The sequence below is a fragment of the Seriola lalandi genome, unplaced genomic scaffold (assembly GCF_002814215.2).
Source record: "Seriola lalandi dorsalis isolate HSWRI2012SDOR001 ecotype SW California unplaced genomic scaffold, Sedor1 jcf7180002054486, whole genome shotgun sequence".
NCBI classification, from domain to species: domain Eukaryota; kingdom Metazoa; phylum Chordata; class Actinopteri; order Carangiformes; family Carangidae; genus Seriola; species Seriola lalandi.
Window position 1 is genome coordinate 232,437 of NW_019525039.1, and position 19,365 is coordinate 251,801.

General features: G+C 40.0%; 2 protein-coding genes across 2 annotated transcripts; one reads left to right on the forward strand and one right to left on the reverse strand.

The window, feature by feature from the left end:
* Nucleotides 1–514: 514 nt before the first annotated feature.
* On the forward strand, nucleotides 515–19,333 carry LOC111659696 (centrosomal protein of 95 kDa). The gene is made up of 21 exons (XM_023412703.2): nucleotides 515–711; nucleotides 1,345–1,473; nucleotides 2,079–2,186; nucleotides 2,450–2,560; nucleotides 3,744–3,864; nucleotides 5,230–5,348; nucleotides 5,857–6,089; nucleotides 6,400–6,469; nucleotides 6,636–6,703; nucleotides 8,804–9,000; nucleotides 9,138–9,261; nucleotides 9,415–9,532; nucleotides 9,734–9,945; nucleotides 10,336–10,431; nucleotides 11,041–11,191; nucleotides 15,405–15,577; nucleotides 15,693–15,767; nucleotides 15,962–16,114; nucleotides 16,261–16,407; nucleotides 17,536–17,607; nucleotides 18,320–19,333. The coding sequence occupies exons 1-21, from the start codon at nucleotides 687–689 to the stop codon at nucleotides 18,494–18,496; spliced, it is 2,679 nt and encodes an 892-aa protein (XP_023268471.1). The 5' UTR covers nucleotides 515–686; the 3' UTR covers nucleotides 18,497–19,333.
* Nucleotides 11,185–14,339, reverse strand: LOC111659698 (uncharacterized). Its single transcript, XM_023412706.2, has 4 exons — nucleotides 14,030–14,339; nucleotides 12,946–13,000; nucleotides 12,084–12,123; nucleotides 11,185–11,915 (listed from the first exon to the last, which is right to left on the reverse strand). The coding sequence occupies exons 1-4, from the start codon at nucleotides 14,321–14,323 to the stop codon at nucleotides 11,660–11,662; spliced, it is 645 nt and encodes a 214-aa protein (XP_023268474.1). The 5' UTR covers nucleotides 14,324–14,339; the 3' UTR covers nucleotides 11,185–11,659.
* Nucleotides 19,334–19,365: the final 32 nt, after the last annotated feature.

Genomic DNA, 19,365 nt, shown 5'->3' on the forward strand with positions numbered 1-19,365 from the left:
GTCTGAGTGAAATACATTGTCTTCAAACTGAAATTTAAACTTAATTGTAAATGTAATTTTTTGTACATCTGTGTCTCCTTTACTCAAATGTGAGTCAGTACTTTATTTTACATTATAATATGCAGACAAGAATTTTTATTCTTACATAAAAAAATTTTAACAGATTTATAAAACTGGTTGTTTTAATACAGTACCAAAGGTAAAGGTATTTTTCCTTGACAGAGCTATAGCAGCTTATGTTAATACTGATTCTGGGAAAAATTAATCATATAGGAAAATGTATCCAAAACATGCATCAAAAACTCCTGTGACAAATGTGGTCAAAATTTGAACAATAACTGTTTCTCAAAGATCATATTTGATGGAAAGCTGTTGAAGGGGTTTTTGTGTAGTCGTGGTTGTAATGGGTCATGCTTTATTTAGCATTATTGCCTGCGTTATAGACAGTCACCAGCAGAGGGCGGTACGCGCCCACCTCGGGACACTTCCGGAAACAAAGAGCGATCTTAACGTCCAATCAAACAAGACTTCAATTTTAAATGAGAGCCGATAGTTCCTTCTCCCTCTTACTAAAAACCACAACATCAAAACAGACTCACCTCCTCACAAGTCTGAATTATTAGGACTCTTTTTTTAGTTAGTCGGTTGTTTTTGAGCTTCATCTGCCTCTCGTCGACAGCTGTTTCATGGGAACCCAGGAGGGAGAGAGAGGTAAGGCAGCCGAGACTGTGCGCTCCTGTCCGGAGAAAGCTAACGACACGTAACGCTAGCCAACGCTAGCTGCCAGATTATTGTTACTTTTCGGCTGCCACTGAGCCGGACAGCACTTGTACATACATATATTTTACAGATGATTTTGTTATAATCGTGAGAGTGCACGGCTAAACGTATTCTGGCATTGTACACGTTAGCAAACATACCGAGTTAGCAACGTTAGCTAGCTACCGTTGAGTTAATCCAACCGGTAAAGTTACAGTAAACACCGTTAGAGGTGACTTAAGGATAGAAGCTAACTTAAGATGAAACTTGGGTTGTTGTTTTGTCATGTCGAATTCAAAGGAACCGTTATTATTTATCATTAACTGGATGGATGTCCGCAGTAGTTAGTGTAGTGGTTAGTTGGTGTGTATGAGACAGGGAGAAATTACTCCCCGCTCTCAAACTTAAGTTTGCCGCGGACCCCGGCATACATGAATGAATTTAAGAATTCACCCCTAGAGGATGTGCTGAACCTTTGCTTGTGGATAAATAAGCAGTGAATGTCACCAAAGTGAGCTCTCTAGAAGTAAAATAATCGTCCTTCATACATGGTATAGTTCAGTTTTATTTTGTTCTTGTCTACAGATTGGGTAGATGTGGCAAATCATCTATTCAGCAAGTGTCACATCAACCTGAGGCTGAGGAAACTGACGGACTGTGATGCCAATGTTTTCATTGCTCTGTATGAGAACATCTTGGGGGAGAAAGTTCCAGGTAATAGCAAAGCTGCAGATCTACCAATACAGGAAAAGAATAATCGATCAAGCAATTAGTTGATCAATAGAAAGCAACTAAGCAAAATATTCCCTTGTTCCAGCAACACAATTGTGATAATTTGATGCACATCTTTGTTTAATGCATTAATAAATATCTCCAGCTTTTGAAGTGTAGCTTTTACAAAAGAAGCAGACATCATCTGATATTTACAGACCAAGCGATTAATCGATTAATGTTGCAAATAATCATCAAAGTAACTGATGAACTAACTATTACTTGTAACTCTAATATCTTCAAACTGTTCTTAAAATTATGACTGTAAAATTGTTAAAGGCATTAAAATTCTAATCAAAAGCAACAAGCACTGAAGATTTTAGTTCAGGTGTGAGGTTTTAGTGTAGAACATAAGTGTGCTTAGTATGTCAGGAATTCTTTCTAAGACTATCACACATGCTATCACAAGACCGTTAAGGTTGCTGGATTCTTTCCTGCATTGTTAAGTACAGGAAAGAGCTCAGTGTGTGTATATTTCACTGTTTCTCTGGTCTCATGCATACATGCTTTGTGTTACTTACATTTGTGTACATTTATTTGTGTAATAGATTATATTGCAGGACCACGCAGTCAAGAGGATGACGTCCATAACGTTCAGTCTGTGATTGATTCACTGTCCCTGGATTACCTTCAGATCAGCCTCTCACACATTACTGGTATATACCTTTCATTTGTAACAACAACAGTGAATCTAAATGTCTGTATTTAAAAGTTTAAATGTGCATATACAAGAGAAGATGAACTATTATTCACTAGTATATACCTACATAACTTTAATTTGTATCAACTTGAAGTGGTAGAAAATATCACCAAATCACTTTATTTTGCACTGCATGGCAGATTTCCCAATCCCTGTTTTTCTTTAACAATAAAATGATGAGAACAAAGTATAATAGTGAGGATGACTGTGTGTTCACAGGAGAAAATGTTGTCAGAGGGGACAAAGAGTCTATCAAGAACCTCCTGGAAATCTTTGATGGCCTCCTGGAATATCTCAACGAGGAGATAAGTGAGGAGTCACAGAATAGTGGTGGGCAGATTAATTTGTCACTTTTCCCTCCTCAATTTTCAGAACTGCTTTTACACACATGATGACTGCATTTCATGTAACAAATTAGTACACTGTCATTTTTAATCGTGTATTTTAAGGCTTTATAATCTATTTAAAACATAATTCTTTTAAAAGCTTTTAGTAACTTAAAAAGCTTGTGCCATGTTAATGTTAATTAAGTAACATCAATACAGTTGAAGCAAATGATCAGAACTGGCGTGAAATTTCAATCGTCTAAGCATGTTAATACTTTTCCATTAATGCACAGTTCTGGTCATTAAATGGCTTTTCAGAGCAGTGGCCAGAGGGCCATTTTCATTGCAGTCTTTAGCAGCCTGTGTCCTCAGTTTATCTGAAACTGCAACTTCTCCCTTTTCCTTACTAAGAACCAAGTCCTTGTTGAGGTGAGATTGCCTGTTTGTCCTCCAGCTTGGACTGGACATAATGTGACTTAAACCCAGTTTAAGACCAGCTGGTGCAGGACTTTATAGGGAACAGTCAGCCCTCTTGATTTAGTAGAACTGAGCATGCCTTTGTGTGACTTGCCCATCCCTCATACCACTGCCAAACAGCAATTAGTAGTTAATAACTGTGTCTGCACTTACAAATGATGTGTTTCTAAAAGGCCTAGCGAAACGTCCTGAATGTGGCATAACAAAATTGGTATCGACTTCAATCGAAGCTAACAGTGGCCTGTTTGTTGTAACGTGAATGTGGAATGTGTGAGTTGTTTTGGGCTGAAATGTTTATTAATTTGAGCTGTGGGGAGATTGTTACAGCATCTCTCACTTCAGTGTCAAATTTCACTTCTGCATTTAGTACTTACTTTGGTTAATAGTTGATGTATTCAGTTTACTTTTTGGCTAAAAAAAACAAAAACAAACATGATCTCAGTTTTCTGTCAGACTTTTGGCTGCGAGTCCTTGGAGACTTACGTTTTCTATTATTATTTTTTAAAAGAACAGGGAATTTTCACAGCAGTGCATATCAGTTTGGTGAATTAAAGGTCACATGAGTCGGTTCCTCTTTAAAATTCCATGGAGGCCATTACATGTTGTAATCACAAGTATTGCTTTCTCTTTGGTTCAGTTTTTCTTCATTAGCTCCTCTCCCTTTGGGTCATTGTATTTTTCATGTTTTTTTTTTTTTTTTCCCCCTTCAGAGGAACTGAATAACGGTCTTAGTGAGGATGTGCTCGGTGAAACCAAGGAATCAGCAAGCAGCGATGTCACAAGGCACAAGGAGACTAAACTGGAGGGAGCTTCTTTGTCTTCTACTGGAGAGTAAGAGCTACTCCTACATGTGCTGCATATCCTTCACGAACATTACAAAATACAGAAGGATTTTATGAAACATTTATAGATTCTTGTGTTCACAAGATAAATTCAGCTGGTGATTAACTATTTAGGGGTTTTATGTTTTAATCATTGTGATATCTTGGGTGCTAACCTTTCATTACTGTGGTGATTTTGAACAAACCCCCAGAGATTAGAGGGTTAACCAGCGTCGCAATACTGATGACCTTTCTTCACTTTTCTCCTGATAAAATTAGAATTTTTGTAGGTGACACTAGTATTTTCTTTGTTTGTTCCGATATAGTGGTCGTCACAGCTCGTGCCAAGTATGCAGTTCCTCTGTTTATCCAGAACATACCAGTGTTGCTGCCCCTAGAAATGTTAAAACCACAATTTTCTCTGCACTGAAGAATTTTCTTAAGAAAGACAGCCAGCAGGTGTTTCAGAGTGAAAGGTCATGGAAGAAGTTTCTTGTGAATGTGATGAATTCGGAACGCCTCTAGAGAATTTATCAAACGCCCAATTGGACTCAAGAATTAACCAATTACACTTTGGTGGTAAGAGGTCAAGGGTCATGATAACTGACTTTTGGCCATAACTCAAGAATTCATACACTAATTATGACACAATTTAACATGATGAAATTTTATATCCAACTAGCCATAGGTCAACTTCATTGTGACATCATAATGTTCTGCAAGAACACTTCTGGCCATAATTCAAGGCTGTAACTCAGGGACAGACGGGGAGACTGACCATATTCCTTGCACCTTGACTGGTTGGCAGAGCCGTAAAACCACAAGGTGGTCATTTTAGTTTTCTTTTGTTAGTCACTAGTTATGGCACTTTTCATTCACTTTTAACTATGAATGTCTTCCTGGAGAGACCGTCTGAAGATCTACACCATTTTCACAATATTTAAATAATATCTCAAACAAAGTAAAAGTATACCAACTGTTCTGTTTGTATTGAGCTTCACCATAAACCATAACACTACTGACAGTCAAGTTTGCCCCACATGACTGTGACCATTACATTCAGCTTTAGTGTGACTCCGGGTCGTACGTCCTGTTGACACAACAGGTGGCCAGGCCAACATCTAAGCAGTAGAGTAAATATTAAGACATGAACGGGGAGCTGTTAAATTGGACATCCTTGCGGCTCATTGTGGTTGAATTTTTCTTTATTTGTTTGAGTGCAGATCAACAAACTCCTTGACTCATTTTAAGTCCATAATGTAATCAAAGTTGTGGTTTGATAAATTCAGATGAGGTTTATCAAATTACTGAGTGGCCATTTTAATATATATCTGTGTGGACTTGTGGTAAATCATATTATGTCCTTATCGTTCAGGTCCACTGCCCAGTCCAGTAAACATTCCCTCCATTCCTTGAACACTGAGGACATGGGATCAACCAGTGAGTTCATTGGGCTGGGAGTCTCCGCACGCACATTTACAGGCAAACAAGAAGGTAGGACACACAAACACAGAGCATTGTGCATTAGTATTTACCATAACAGTGTTTGTTTTTTGTGTTTTCCAGTTATGTTGTGGCCAAAGTGTCACAGTAAGATGTGTCAGGAATTCATGTTTCCTCAGCGGAACAAGAATACCCAAAATATTGTTGCTTTTTTGTTCTTTATGCCTTTGAGAGGACATTAGTTGTTTTAAGCACTGATTAATCTTGTTGGCCTAGTTGTTACATTATGCAGTAGTTATCCAACTTGTCACATGGGTTTGCACCAAACCACAAACCACTGAGACAATTTAGCGTCAACAATCAGTGTTTGGCGGAAAAGAAATAACCTACTCAGCATGCGCCAAAAGAATTACAGTCATGTGTTCTCTATCATTTCATGTTACCTTCAACAATCATTTATATTTTGATTCATTTGTTATTGATAAATTATTACACTGTTTAACTTGTAACTGTAGTAACTGTTTCAATTAATCTCATGATTAATTTATCCTGCTGCAAGGACTGGCTGTCCCTCCCCAAACCTCAGACGCAATCACCAGCTCTGGTCCTCTAGATGCCCAGGATGCTCCACTGACTGAACCTCTGCACTCAGCCGTGACTCTGCAGCCACCCAACCAGAGTAACACTCCCCACAGACCAGACACAGACCCACAAGCACCCATCCAGCCCCCCACAGCTGCTGGGCTCAGCAAGGGGCACGCAGAAAAAGAAGCCAACTCTGTCACTACAGAGGTAGCCTTATAATACAGTATGATGATGTTTAATTGTTTTACAGTCAACTTATCTTTTATTTGCATGAAATTTGAAAGGACATGCAAAAGTTCTGTGAGTAATGAGTTATGTTACTGCAGTGCTATCAAGGCAAGACTGTCTCTCTCTCTCTCTCTTAAACACACACTTACATTTTTTATTTTAGAGATTCCAGGACAATACACTGACAGGCACATGCTGACTCATTAAAATGGCTGAGACAAGGAATTACTTCAACAACAAAAATCCTGTATATAACCATTTTCCCTTTCTCACTATCCCTCTCACACAGATCCCTAAAACGGCAGCTGAGACCGTTGTTAGCAACGGACTACAGTCTCCTGCCCTTTGCCAGTCTCCTGGTGAGTCAACAAGCATGTACTGTCATTGTAAATAAGAACTTATTATCATGTGGTTTAACTGGTCCTTTGATTTCCAACATGGTTGGACAGCACAACTTAAGTACTAGGTATGAGAGACCATAAACTGACCTTTACTTGTTGATGTCATGATTTGCTCAATTTCCAGCTGCGAGTGAGAAGTCTTTGTCCAGTCAACAAAGAGCCAGGACAGATGTGGAGGGGGAGACACTAGAGGTAAGAGAGCAACATGCCTTCACTTGTACAACAACATTTAACCCCATGCAGACCAGTGGTGGCTGGTACTAAGACATTTTGGGGGTAGCAGAGTTATCATTTCAGTCTAGTTTTAGAACAGCATAAGTAGTTTTACTTGTAGTAGTTTGTGTTAAGAGATATTTACATTTGATTTAAAGAAGCCAAAAAGGGTAGGATGAAAGAATGAATGACATTAAATATGATCTACAAAACCATTGTTTACTAAAGATTATTTATTATGCGATTTTCTACACCTTCAAACCAATCAAAAAACAAGACACTAATGTTGCCCAAGCACTGGCCATAAGCACTGCAACAGCAGCATACAGAAAGTATGGACTCCCCTTCTACAGCAAACAAGCAGTTAACAGTGTGAAAGTGATTATTAAGTGTAAATGCACAAATTAAAGTAGTGTAAAGAGTGAAGTGTTGATAACATAGTCCAAGTGAATTCTTGCTGCAGTATTGCTTAATGATCAGAGCGAGTACATAGAAGCTGCCAATATTTAGGTTTAAAAACAGCATTTCAGTGTGGAGAGTGAGCAACAACAGTTATCACTAGCCAGAAGCACTACATGAACAAAACATCAAAAATCTCTGCTGCACATTGTTGTTGGCATCAATATGACACAGCACAAGTTGGGACTTGACATCTGCCTGGATTGATTAAAAAATAAATAAATAAATCACAGCTTTGGGTTTATTTGAGGACGTGTTCCCTCACAACACACAGCATTCAGTCCAGTAGCTCGCTCTGCACAGTTTCTGATGTTGCCTTGGAAACAGTGGCGTTGTCAAGGTGTTGTTTCAACACTCCATCAAGGGAAGCAACAAAATCGACCAGCTCACTCTCTCCCTTTCATCATGGCCACGTAAGGCAAGTTCAAAGGCTCCACAAAATTTCACATAGTCGATTATTCTGGACAGGATGTGCAGACTTTTGGCACCTCTTCGTTGTGCCTTCTAATGCCAGTTTTGTAGCCCTCATCTTACTGTTCAGTAATGTTAAGCCCGCCAAAAAAAAACTTCTAGCCTCAAACAATTGTCACGGCGGCTGCGGCTACTTTCAGGACCTTTGCACATTTCAGAAAGGTGTTTAAGGTCCTGAACCCCCGTCGATGTCCACTACGTTTCGGTGCCGACACTTTGAAAAAGCAAACAGGGGAAGCAATAAAAGGAATTACTTACTCCGCATCCAGCAAGCCAGCTCCGTTTGTGATAACAAGAACGGGAGAAGCCCCGAGTGTAAGCCTGTCCTCAATCACCTGCCTGCTCCTTAATGTTTAAATTGGGGTGGCCCGGTCCATGCTTTTTTATCCTCTTATTTTCTTCCAGTGTACGCCGTGTAAAAGGATGTTTCTGTAAAGAAAGAATAGAAATGTCTTTCTCCGCAGGTCCACTTGAACTTTACATCTTCTGAAAGCTCCGGTCTAACGAGCAGGAGTGAGCCACAGCGTCAAATATGGAAGTCCGTAGAAAACCATCCAATCACATTAAAAGAAAAACTTAAAATCAATTCCAATTGGCTTCTGATAAAAGGAGTGTCAATTAGGCCAAATATAACGCAGCTGCAGGTCACCTGCTCTCCAAAAGTTTTAGCAGCTATAAACACACTCATTGGGCCAACTGGTGGAAGTAAGTGTTTGTGTTGTTTCAGCCCTTGTAAAGAATCCTCCTGAAGGTTAGGTTTGGATGTGTGATGGTTACACTGATTTCTCTGTTAAAAGAAAAGACATAGGATTATTTACTGATATATATGGTGAGATGCAGTACACAATCTGATGGAATTTCTGAAAAAGTCTCTCTACAATAATGTAAGATCTTAACCTTACCCTGTCTTGAGATAATGTACATTATGATTTGGTGCAATACAAATGAAATTGAATTGAATTGATGTTTTTGGCACTAGTTTATCTATGTTTAAATAGATAAAGGGGGCTGGATTGATTTCAGTACACACGTCCCAAATTTTTGACAAAGTGCATTCTGTTGCTTTCCCTCTTTCTTGTTTAGATGTTTTAGTTTGCGTTACTTCATGGTTACCAAATTAATTCATTTCTGTTGTTTTTCTAATGTCAGCCAACTAATGGAGGTCCCAGGAGGGTTTTATTCCGCACCCAGCCAGATGTGCTCTTCCTCACTCTGCAGGATGAGATGGGGTCCATCACCCCTTCACCACCAGATACTGAAGAAGAAGAGCGAGATGAAGAGGACCCGAGTTATACACGAAGATTACAGGGCAGAAGAATAGATCACAGAGAAAGGACATACCTTAGGTAAGTGAGGTGAATCTACAGTAGGTAGCCACATAAGGGATGGAATATCCAAGAAATTATTTCGAGGGGACAATGTTGTAATGGTTGCTTTCTGATTTTCTAACAATCTCTGCTGTGTGCTGTCGTTGTCTGAGCAGTAACAGGTTAGAGGAGGATTTTGAGGAACCTCTGACTTACCGCAGACAAAGCAACAGGAAAGCAGAAGAGGAGCTGCACCAGATATCTGAAAAACTGTCACATCGACTTGAAGAACTTGATGAGGTGTGTGTGTGTGTGTGAGAGAGAGAGATCTGCACCTTGTCATGGACTTTACAACCATCAGAAGATTTACTGCATGTACTTAAGAGAGTTCTGTATTTGTATATTATCCCTTTAATGCTTGCAACTACGTGTGTTTTGGTGTAATTCCTGTAGATGCTTAAACGAGTTCTGGGAGAAAGTGGAGAGTCCTGTGAGGCCAGAGAAGAGGACAAGCAGTCCCACCACAGCGACAGTATCATGGAGTGTCGCAAGACTCCAAGACAAACCACAGGTACAAACACATTACAACGAAAGCATAGTGAGAATATTTTATATTTAAAGTTGATTAGGTAAAATATAAAAAACCTTGGCATGGTCCTTTTTGAGATCTGTTCCTGATTTTTATGAAATTCCTTTTCATAAAATACATTAACTTAACCATTTTAAATCTCACGCAATTTAATTAAATGTATTGAACTGTAACACTTATTAGTTTCAGGAACACCTGAAGCTGAATCCATGCACCGCACTCGCTCCTTGTCACCTTCCCCTCCACGGGCCCGCCGCTCCCTGCAGGGACAGTTAGAAAACGCAGTGGCAGAGGCCCTGAGCCTGGATGATAGGAGACAGACAAACCTCACAGTTTCTGATCATTCAAGGCGAGGAGAGCTACGTCACAGACTGCCTCACAGAAAACATAGCAAGGTAAAACATAACAGAAAACACAGTCCTTTTTCTTCTTTAATGCATGTAAAAGTTAATGTAGTTAAAAATATGCACAAAAATTTTTCACTACCTAAAATGTCTTTGACTTAAAGTTGAAGTTAGTCATTTCTGACCTAAATATAATCTGAAAATTGTTATTGGTATTGATGCTGAGCAGTATCAAGTGTAAGCAGCAATATTTGTGTTTTCACCTATTTATGAGTCTTCTTGCAATTTTTTAACAAAAAAGTTACATGAAATTTTGTATTTGCCTGATTGTTCTCAGTAATGTCTGTTCTGACCTCAGCCTAATAAATAATGTTCATATTAAGTGAATTTGCTGCTGCTGCTGTTCCTGTTCCATCCATTAAATTACTCTCTCTTTTTCAGTATCTGGAGAATAATGCCTATGAGGAGGAGTTGAAAAGATATGAAGACAAACAACGGGCAGATCTAGACAAGGCGCGTCTCAACGCCCAGGAAGCCGTAAGTTATTAGTAAGAAGTCTCATATAGTACGAGTACAGTAAGAACTCCTCTTTCACCCCTCCCCCTCCCCCTGTTAACGTCACTGAAGCAGAGCTTTGTAACAATAACCTTCTGTGCCCTGTAGAGTAGGCTGCAAAAATAGAATCGCTCTGGGTTATCACATTTGTTCAGATAAAATCCAAAATTTTAATGTACTTACAGTTAGTTATAACAGTAAATACGATACACATTTAAACAAAACAAAAAAATCAAGGTTAGGAATGCATTTCCTAAATAATCAACTTTAACTGTAAAGAGATAAATTACACATCATCTGTTAGTATGTGTCTATAAAGTGTATTATGAAAGCTGAAAGTGAACATTTATTTCATCTGTAAACACCATCTTAACCCCAAGACTTCTCCTAGTATAAAATGGCAAATATCAACCACTGCTTTGATATTAAACAAGTAACAATCCAAGGATAAGAACCTGACCTACAAAGGCTTCAGCTTGGAGGAAGGTTAGAGGAGGGGAAATGGAAAATATTTAAGTGTGTTGATGAGTGATTGTGACTGTTGGGAAAATTTGTACCAGTTTACTGAACCATGTGTGTGTGCGTGTGTAGGAGCGAGAGTACAGAGAGGCCATACTAAAGGATGTTTCACAAGGCCCCAGAGCGTCCCCAGCCAGGACAAAGGCCCAGCACAAGTCACAACGTAACACACAAACCACACCAGCACGGAGACGGCAGGAGGCTCCCAGGAAAACTCCGTCAAGTAAGTTAAGATATTTATATTTAACGCATGAGCGCCTTCAGTACAGGTCCATTTCCATCAGTCATGTCTTGCATTCACTCATGCTTGGACTATTATTTTTCTAAATACTATAATTATGTTTAGTATTCAAAATGGTTGTTTCCACAGCACAATGGTACCTTACCAGTGCAGTGTTTCTCACTACCAGCGTGCGAAACCATGTTTGTCTCCTCTTGTGTTCCTTGAATGTTTTTACTTTGGGCTGAAGCTACAACTATACAGCAAATTTACAGAATTGTTTGCTGCCACCAAACATCTCCTTCTGCATAATGATGATCCACCTCAAGGCACATCTGAAGCTAAGTTGATGCCCAGATCCAGATTCATATTAGTCAGTTACTGTCCATCTAAAACAGAGTTGAGAATGTTCCTCAGGTCTTCAGTGGTTTGTGGGATTCAGACTCTCTAATTAAACTGTGATGACTTAGCCTAGGCATTTACGGATACCTTGTCCTTTGCCTGAAGTTTCTTCTTGGGCGGCGTGTGCGCCTTATGAATGTTCATATTTTTAGCTTCGGGCTGACTGGCCCACTTGCGCTGATAATCACAGAAGTAGCAGCTCTGGTAGACTATGAAGTAAGGGCCGCGAGTGTGTTTGCTACAGCGGCACTTTTTGTTGCACATTGGACAGCTCTTCATCAGCTGCAGGATAGCCTCCTCATCAACTATGTGCTGTGGAATTGGTCTGTAATGGGTCAGAAAAGACAGCTGAGAGATGATAACAACACAATGACTGTATGGAGTGTGGCGAGAGGTGGAAACATACACAAGCTGAACTCTATCGCAGAACTGTCTCCTTTGTGGTTTACTTAAAACATTAAGGAAACATGATCAAAGTTACTTGCTGACTTACTTCTCCATGGTTGCAGGGCACATCTCAGGTACTTGAATGCCTGTGAATTAATATCAGTATGGTCAGTCAAAAGGATTTTTTACTACTTAAACATTCAAAGAAAGTATTAATTTAAGAGTCATTTCCAAAACAAAGTTAAAGCAAAAAACACAACTTATAGGGTGGACTGTATTGGACAACTTGATTAAGTCAAAAGCCGAAAAACTTTTACTACAACATCAGCTGGAAAAACTGTTGTCGTCAGGCTGAGGAACTTCAGAAACTTATAAAAAATATTAGGTATTTTAAGTAGGTTCCATGAGGACTGTACAGAAAGAGGATGGTATTGTATATGTTCCAACAAAAAACAAAACTTGGGACTTTGATCAGTTCCCACTGATAATAATAATAAGTTCACAACATATAAGCAGCGGGAGAGTTGTATTATTTGATTTATCCTCTATGAGATGGATGATTGACAGACATCAAAAACACTTCCTGTGTGGATTGCCCAAAGTAGATCTTAATAAAGATATGACGATGAAAAGTCTTTACTCAAACCGAGGGCTGATAATTAAACATTTGTGCACATTAAATAATCATTTCTAAACATGACACTGTGCTAACGTTCACAGTTTGCCATAACAGGCAGACCTTGCCTTTATCAGCTGTTTGCATATAAATCCCTTTGTCTTCTCCACATAGCAACATAATTTGATTTTTTTGACAGTCTGCACTGTACATTAATAACGTCCCCCTATAAACACCACAGCAGTCATCTTCCTTACGCATGACCATAACTGTCATTGATAACTCCCATAGTGTCATTAATGAATGCCACATGCACCTGTAAACCACAAAAGATAGATGGGACCAGACTCACCTGTGCTTCTGAACCGGCCTGGTGGTCTGTCCATTGCTGCCCAGTTGTCCTGCAGCTGTAAAATACCACAGAAAACAGGCACTCCCTGTTTCTTTTTTTAATCTTCAGGAAACATTAACAGTCAACAGCCATCTAGCTTATCTAGCAGCTAACATTAGCTAGCCTGTGCTTCTGGTCAGTCTGTCTACTGGTGTGAGTCAGTGCGGTTCGTGCTGTGAGTTAATGTGCTCATTTGAGTAGTGATAAATCCCTTAAACAGAACAACCTCATTACAGAGACACTGACCTGAGGTGGCTCTGGTTCTGCATTTGCACAGGCTGGAAGCCCATCTTCTCTCATACCAACTGGTTCATAATACGCCATTTTTGCATGCAAATAACACAAGCTAATAGTGAAACTGAATCTTAGGCAAAGAGGAGACTTTTCTGTACTTGTGTCTGCAGTGGTCCGGGCCAGCCCACTAGACCCCCAGAGACGCTGAGCGTCCGATGGGCGGGACAAAGCCCAGGATTTATCCAATCACCGTCTAGTTTCGCTGCAGTGGAACAACCCACTCTGTGGCGCCGTGGGGATGAATGAGAAGGAAGTCGTGTCGGTCACCTGTGTTAAATAGCTGATTCTGAACAAAAGATGAACGTGTTCTAGCGCATATTTAGTCAGTGAAATGTACACACAACAGTACATATTTGACCACTTATTTTGTTGACATTTTAGGGGAAGCTGAGCTTCCCTTGCAGTCTTAGAGCAATCGCCACTGACTGCAGATGTGCACCGGTAAAGAAACGACGACTCCCTTCTGGTTCCACCTTATTGCCACAAGCTTTCCACGAGCAGGATGAAAAACATGGGAAAAATAGGACCCAAGATTATCAGACTTATCATTAAAATCACTCGTTAATACCCTGATTATCCTCCAATCCCTGCAATACACGCATGGAGAAACAGTCAAATAGACCACAAGTACAGACAGGTAAAAGTTAGATACAGGAATTTAGGACGATGAAGTCATGCTTAGAACAGCAGTTTAGCTAATAGTTACTATACAGTAGCTATTTATGGAGCTACCCGGTGTCAAAAGCCTTACCTCTGCTTCCGCATCGGGCTTCACTACTCTGGGAACAGCTGTGGGTTTCAGGAAGAACTGTTTGGGTGGTTCTGGTCCGACGCGCTGTACATAGTCCTCCCTCTCGAAATGTTCACTACATACTCGATAGTCCGCCTCACGTAGTTGCTTTACACTTGTGTCGGGGTTTATTTGAAGAGCAGCTAGCCACAACTTGAGTCTCTGTTTGTCGTTGAGTGGAAGCCGGTGAAAACTGCACGGCGTGTATCTTTTCATTTTGTTATTGCAATTAGGAAACTTGCATGCGCGAACCATTTTCTCGCGTTTGATGCTCCAGAGGAAGCAGACGGGCTAAAGCGAACCACATCACCACCAACAAGCCGGTGTGCGCGCATGAACACGGTAGGCGGTTCGGGGTCGCTCAAATAAACGAAAGGAGAATTGGGACATCCACCATGTATCTAATTTGGTATATTCATTGGTATACAAACTTTTTGGTAGTTATCAGATTGCAGTAAAAATGAATGTGGACTACTGAAAATGAAAAAGAAAAAACAAAATTCAAAGTACATTTAAAATAGTCCTGTCAAATAAATGGAGTGCAGGTGTAACTGACAAAAAAATGTCAAACATTGAAATCACTCACAGTTTTCCCCAATTAGAAGAGATTTGACCACATCATCCTTGAAGGATATTTGACATAAAGACACACAAGCAACATGATTTTTTTTGTTGTTGTTGTTGTTGTTGTTGCATGTTAAATTTAGGTATTAATGCATCTTGCTATGATCCGTGTGCACTGAATGGTTATATACAAGTTATGTGCTTAGAGTGTAATGTAACTATAAACCAGAAGTGAAGTACATCCTTCCCCTGCACTCATGTCTCACAGCATGCATCCACAAAAGTATGATTGAAAATCTGAAACTTATATTTTTCATCCATAGCTTTTTTTATTTAAATTTTCTTGTTTCTATCTATAGCATTGGTTGTATTAAGCTACTCAAACCGAGCCCCACCAACCAACCAATACCTAAGGATGAGGCACTCTATGCAGGATTGTATGACAATATAAATATAAAGAAGTCCCACTATTTCAACTCATTGTGACAAACATGGAACAGAAAAATAAGAATTTATTGCCAAGTAGGTTTTCACATACGAGGAATTTGTTTTGGTGCATGACAATAAACATAGTAAGAAGAAAAAATATGTACTGTGGATCAGATAGCTTAAATATAAACAGAGAATATTTAAAACATAATATTTACAAAAATATTATAAAAAATATAAATATAATAAAAATATGCAATGTGCAAAATGAGAAATGATGTGATATCAGTGTAGCTTGATCATACTGGTAATATTCTGTTTTGTGTCCAATCTATGTTTGCAGTGAAGGTGAAGGAGAATGAACTCCTCCCTGTGCTCCTGGAGGAGTTGCCCCACCTTCACATCTCTCCTCACGCTCTGGGCAGGATGTGGGAGCAGCAGATGCAGCAGGTGGACAGACTGCACACCCTGTCATCCCCTCATAGCCACCAGCGACGCAGCAAACTCTCCAGCCAGGTAGGCTGGTGGCTATTACAGGTCACACCAAAATTGAACGTAGCCGGTCTCAGCCCTGTAACATATGGGCTGATTTGAAAGATGGATGAATGTGTAAATGTCGTTTCTCTTCCAGGTGGAGGAAGCCCAGAGGAAACATGACCTGCTGGTGGAGATCATCCGCAAAGAACAGGACCACAACAGGCGTCTGGTGAGTATCAGCACATAAACACACACTCAAACAATAAACTTCACATTTGGTAATGTTATCAACAACAGTTACGATGGATGTTTAGAGTGTGATTGCATTTTCTTAAAGGAGTAAACAACTCTAGCCTGCTCTGGACGTACAGTATTCGTCATACCATGCAGGCCAGTTACAGGCTAAAATGTCTTATCTTCCAGAGGGATTTCAAAGAGCGTATCCAGCAGCAGAAGTCAACACAGAACAGACTGAAGGAACAGAGGCAGCAGATAGCCCGAGCCAAGAAGTACCACAACGACTACCATGTCCAACACCGTGCCCGTCTGATGAGGGCACGCACCAAGGAGGAGAGGGTGGGTAGTGAGGACTAGTTTTATCATTGGTTAATATTTTGAATGAACTGTTGTGGATGTTTGACCACGTGATTATCTGGCCTTAGTGTTTTGGGTGATATGATAAACTATAATAAGTCTGGTTGTGTATTTATGTGTCTATATAGATGTTTCGGCAGCTCTTTGAGGAGGGTTTGGAGCTACAAAAAGTCCGGATGAGAGAACAGAAAGCCTTTGCCAGGGAGCAGCGACTGGAGCATCAGAGACGACACCAGGACCAGATCAAGTCTTTGGAGAACTACTACAAAGACCAGGTAGGACATACACATACACACGGTGACCCATGCGGGAATCAGGAAGTTTTACACACCTTTCGTATTGTTTTCACCATTGACTTCACAGTCAAGTCTTTACCCTTTTTTAAATTTACAAGATCATGAGTAAATTAAGCCTCAAAATGTATTAACTCAGAAGATTTGGAAGACATCAACTCATACACAAACAAATAAATAAAGTGGCAAATTATGAAGGTAGTCAGGAAAAAATGTTTTGTTTGTGCACAAGCAGCTGCTACACTCATAAATCAAGGACCTGGTGTACAAAGCTTTGTGTCAAATTCATACTGAAGTGTAAGGTAGACACAAAGCTGGAAAGCTGTGTAAGCACCAAAGAATTTAGATGTATGAAACTGTGCACACAAGATTCCACACACATTTCCTTTCTACAACCCACGACCATCACACTGGGTGTGGGTTAATCCAGGACACTTTGCCTCAATATCAGTCAGTCGCCATTGTGCATCACATGTTATTTGCACTTTGATAGAGAAAAAATGTTTTTCTGTTAACATAGGCAAATTCATCCTTTGATGGTGCCTTCATAACATGTGGGGAGTCGATTGCTCTGATTGCATCAGGGAAATTGGCTCTCACTGCAAATTGCACTTTAATGTTAGACAGAAGCACATGGTATGGGAACTTTATAAACTTGGCTGACATATGGATGGTCCCGTCCCATACAGCTGGCATGGCGCAGCTCAAGGATGACTGACATAGTCCTGACTGGTCTGCCAGTCTGAAATGCCCGTTGCCAGGAAACCCAGTGGTCAGCGCTTGTAAAGGAACAGGCAACGCATGACTCGTCACCATGTCCTCCTCCAAAACCAGACCCAACTCAGCACACACAGTTCCAAGAGGATTGCTCTAGGAAGTCTGAAACAGCTAATGAGCCACTTATCATCATGGGCCAAAAAAATCAGCATGGTCTCTATACACTCGTTCCCTTCTCATTCTGCCTTTCGCTGTGTCCCCTAATAAGGTCATTGTATTTCACTGATACATCTGACCATGAGCGTGAAACATGGCATATGCAATATTTTAGTATGCACGCAACATTTGTAGATGAGTCTTCAGGTGAGCTATAATCTGCTTTCTCTTCTTCAGTTTTCACTACTGGCCGAAAAACTTGCACAAGAGCGGCAGGATATCCAGGTTCGCAAAAAGGCTCAAGAAAAGGTAAAACCTTGGGAAAATATTTTTAGAGGTGCTTAACAAGTTGTTAAATTGTAAGAAAATGTTACTTTTACTAAGCCTTCATACAATGGTGTTCTTGCTATAGTAGGCATGCCTTTTATACAAATCATGCTTCTTATTCAGTGTCTTCAGGCAGAACTGGCCTTCTGCTCAAAAATATGAGAATTGGTTAAATTATTTGAATTTGCTTGGACAGATGTGACTGTCTGATCACATAAAGAATGCTTTTTGTCAAGGGGCAGCAACTAACAATTTTATTATCAACTCATCTTATTTTTTTGTTTAATTGTTGGGATTACTGTCATAAAAATGCCCATCATGATTTCTTAAAGCCCGTGGTGACATCTTCAATTTTGAGACTGGTGTCTCTTACCGTTTGACGTGAAGCTCAATAGCAGGTGTTCACCATTTTTTCTGGACTCATATGGGCTTGTCTATTTGCTGATGGGTCTGTAAGTTGTTTTTTTTTTTTGTTTGTTTGTTTGTTTTTTTTTTTTAAATCTTCAGTTTAGGAAATACTGACATAGGTTCTGTTTGTGTCAGATAGGTTTTTACAAATAGGACAGACTGTACATCAGGCCATAAATTATTAGCAGTAATGTCCAGATCCCTCACTTTTCCCTTGTAAAATAAAATTTGAATGGGCACAACTAAACAGAGAGACACTGTATTAATCAGCCCCACTTGTTTGCAGGCCCTGCTGAAGATGAAGCGAGAGCTGCGTTCCAGGATGGAGCGCGAGATTGGCGAACTGCAGAAAATCATCATCCAAAACGATGAGGACGACTACTTCCAGGATCTGGAGGTTCAGAGGCTGCGTAATCGAGTCCAGATGGCATCTTTCCAGTACAACACTAGTTATCTGCATTGACCTGAGGAGCAGGGCTATCTAAAGAGCCGCTAAATGAAGGCTGGATTTCTATTATACTTGCTGCAGGAGAGTCTGTTTATGCCATTCACAACTAAGGGTACGACTGACGGCTGAACAGTACTGTCTCCTCAGGCATCTTCCTTCATAGATTTGCACAGGAGGAGGAAATTCACATTGTAAGAACTTAACACAAGTCCTGATTTTTGATTAATGATGAACTGAACACACTCCAATAAAATGTAGCTATTAGCTAATTTAGCTAACGCTTCCTCTCACCTCAGCTGCTATACCTGAACTTAAAGACACCTTGGACCAAGTCCCCTTCTTCCATGGTTTTAGTACTTGGTAACTAAGAATGTTTTAAAGTGGCTCCCTCACTGTACAGTCTTTGTGTGCCGTTACTGTAGCGGAAAAGAGTAGAAATGTTCTTCCTCTTGCCAAATTGGGACCACCAGTGCAAAAAGTTAAGTATGAATGTCACACACTGACAAGATTTTTAACTTCCTGTTATATGCGATGTCTTCCTTTTAATGTTTTAACCATGCCAGCAGATTATTTATTTTTTAACTTTAATGTCATTTGATTTTTAATGAACCTGGTGTGTGCTTTCTGTCACCGGGGGCGATGATAATCAGTCTTTCATGACTTCTCCTTTTCTTCAGTTCCATTGCGATTGTTCTTTACTCACAGCCAAAACTTACACGTGGTAGTTTTGGATCAAAACACCAAGGGCTGCAATGTTACAACACTGTCTACTCATTATTGTGTGACGTATCTAATTAGCACACGAATGCCCTGTCATCACCCATTAAATATGTGGGCTCCCTCATCTTCTCAGTCTGTGGTGTGTCTAAGTTATTTCCCTGAGG

What these genes read in the sequence shown, in the direction of transcription:
- LOC111659696 (XM_023412703.2), top strand. Translation starts at nt 687, where the DNA reads ATGGGAACCCAGGAGGGAGAGAGAG. An exon ending in TCTTTGTCTTCTACTGGAGA is followed by an intron (nt 3,865 to 5,229) that starts GTAAGAGCTACT and finishes CTTATCGTTCAG; the next exon opens with GTCCACTGCCCAGTCCAGTA. An exon ending in AGAGAAAGGACATACCTTAG is followed by an intron (nt 9,001 to 9,137) that starts GTAAGTGAGGTG and finishes TTGTCTGAGCAG; the next exon opens with TAACAGGTTAGAGGAGGATT.
- LOC111659698 (XM_023412706.2), bottom strand. Translation starts at nt 14,323, where the DNA reads ATGGTTCGCGCATGCAAGTTTCCTAATTGCAATAACAAAATGAAAAGA. An exon ending in AGCCCGATGCGGAAGCAGAG is followed by an intron (nt 13,001 to 14,029) that starts GTAAGGCTTTTG and finishes GGTATTTTACAG; the next exon opens with CTGCAGGACAACTGGGCAGC. An exon ending in TGCCCTGCAACCATGGAGAA is followed by an intron (nt 11,916 to 12,083) that starts GTAAGTCAGCAA and finishes GACCCATTACAG; the next exon opens with ACCAATTCCACAGCACATAG.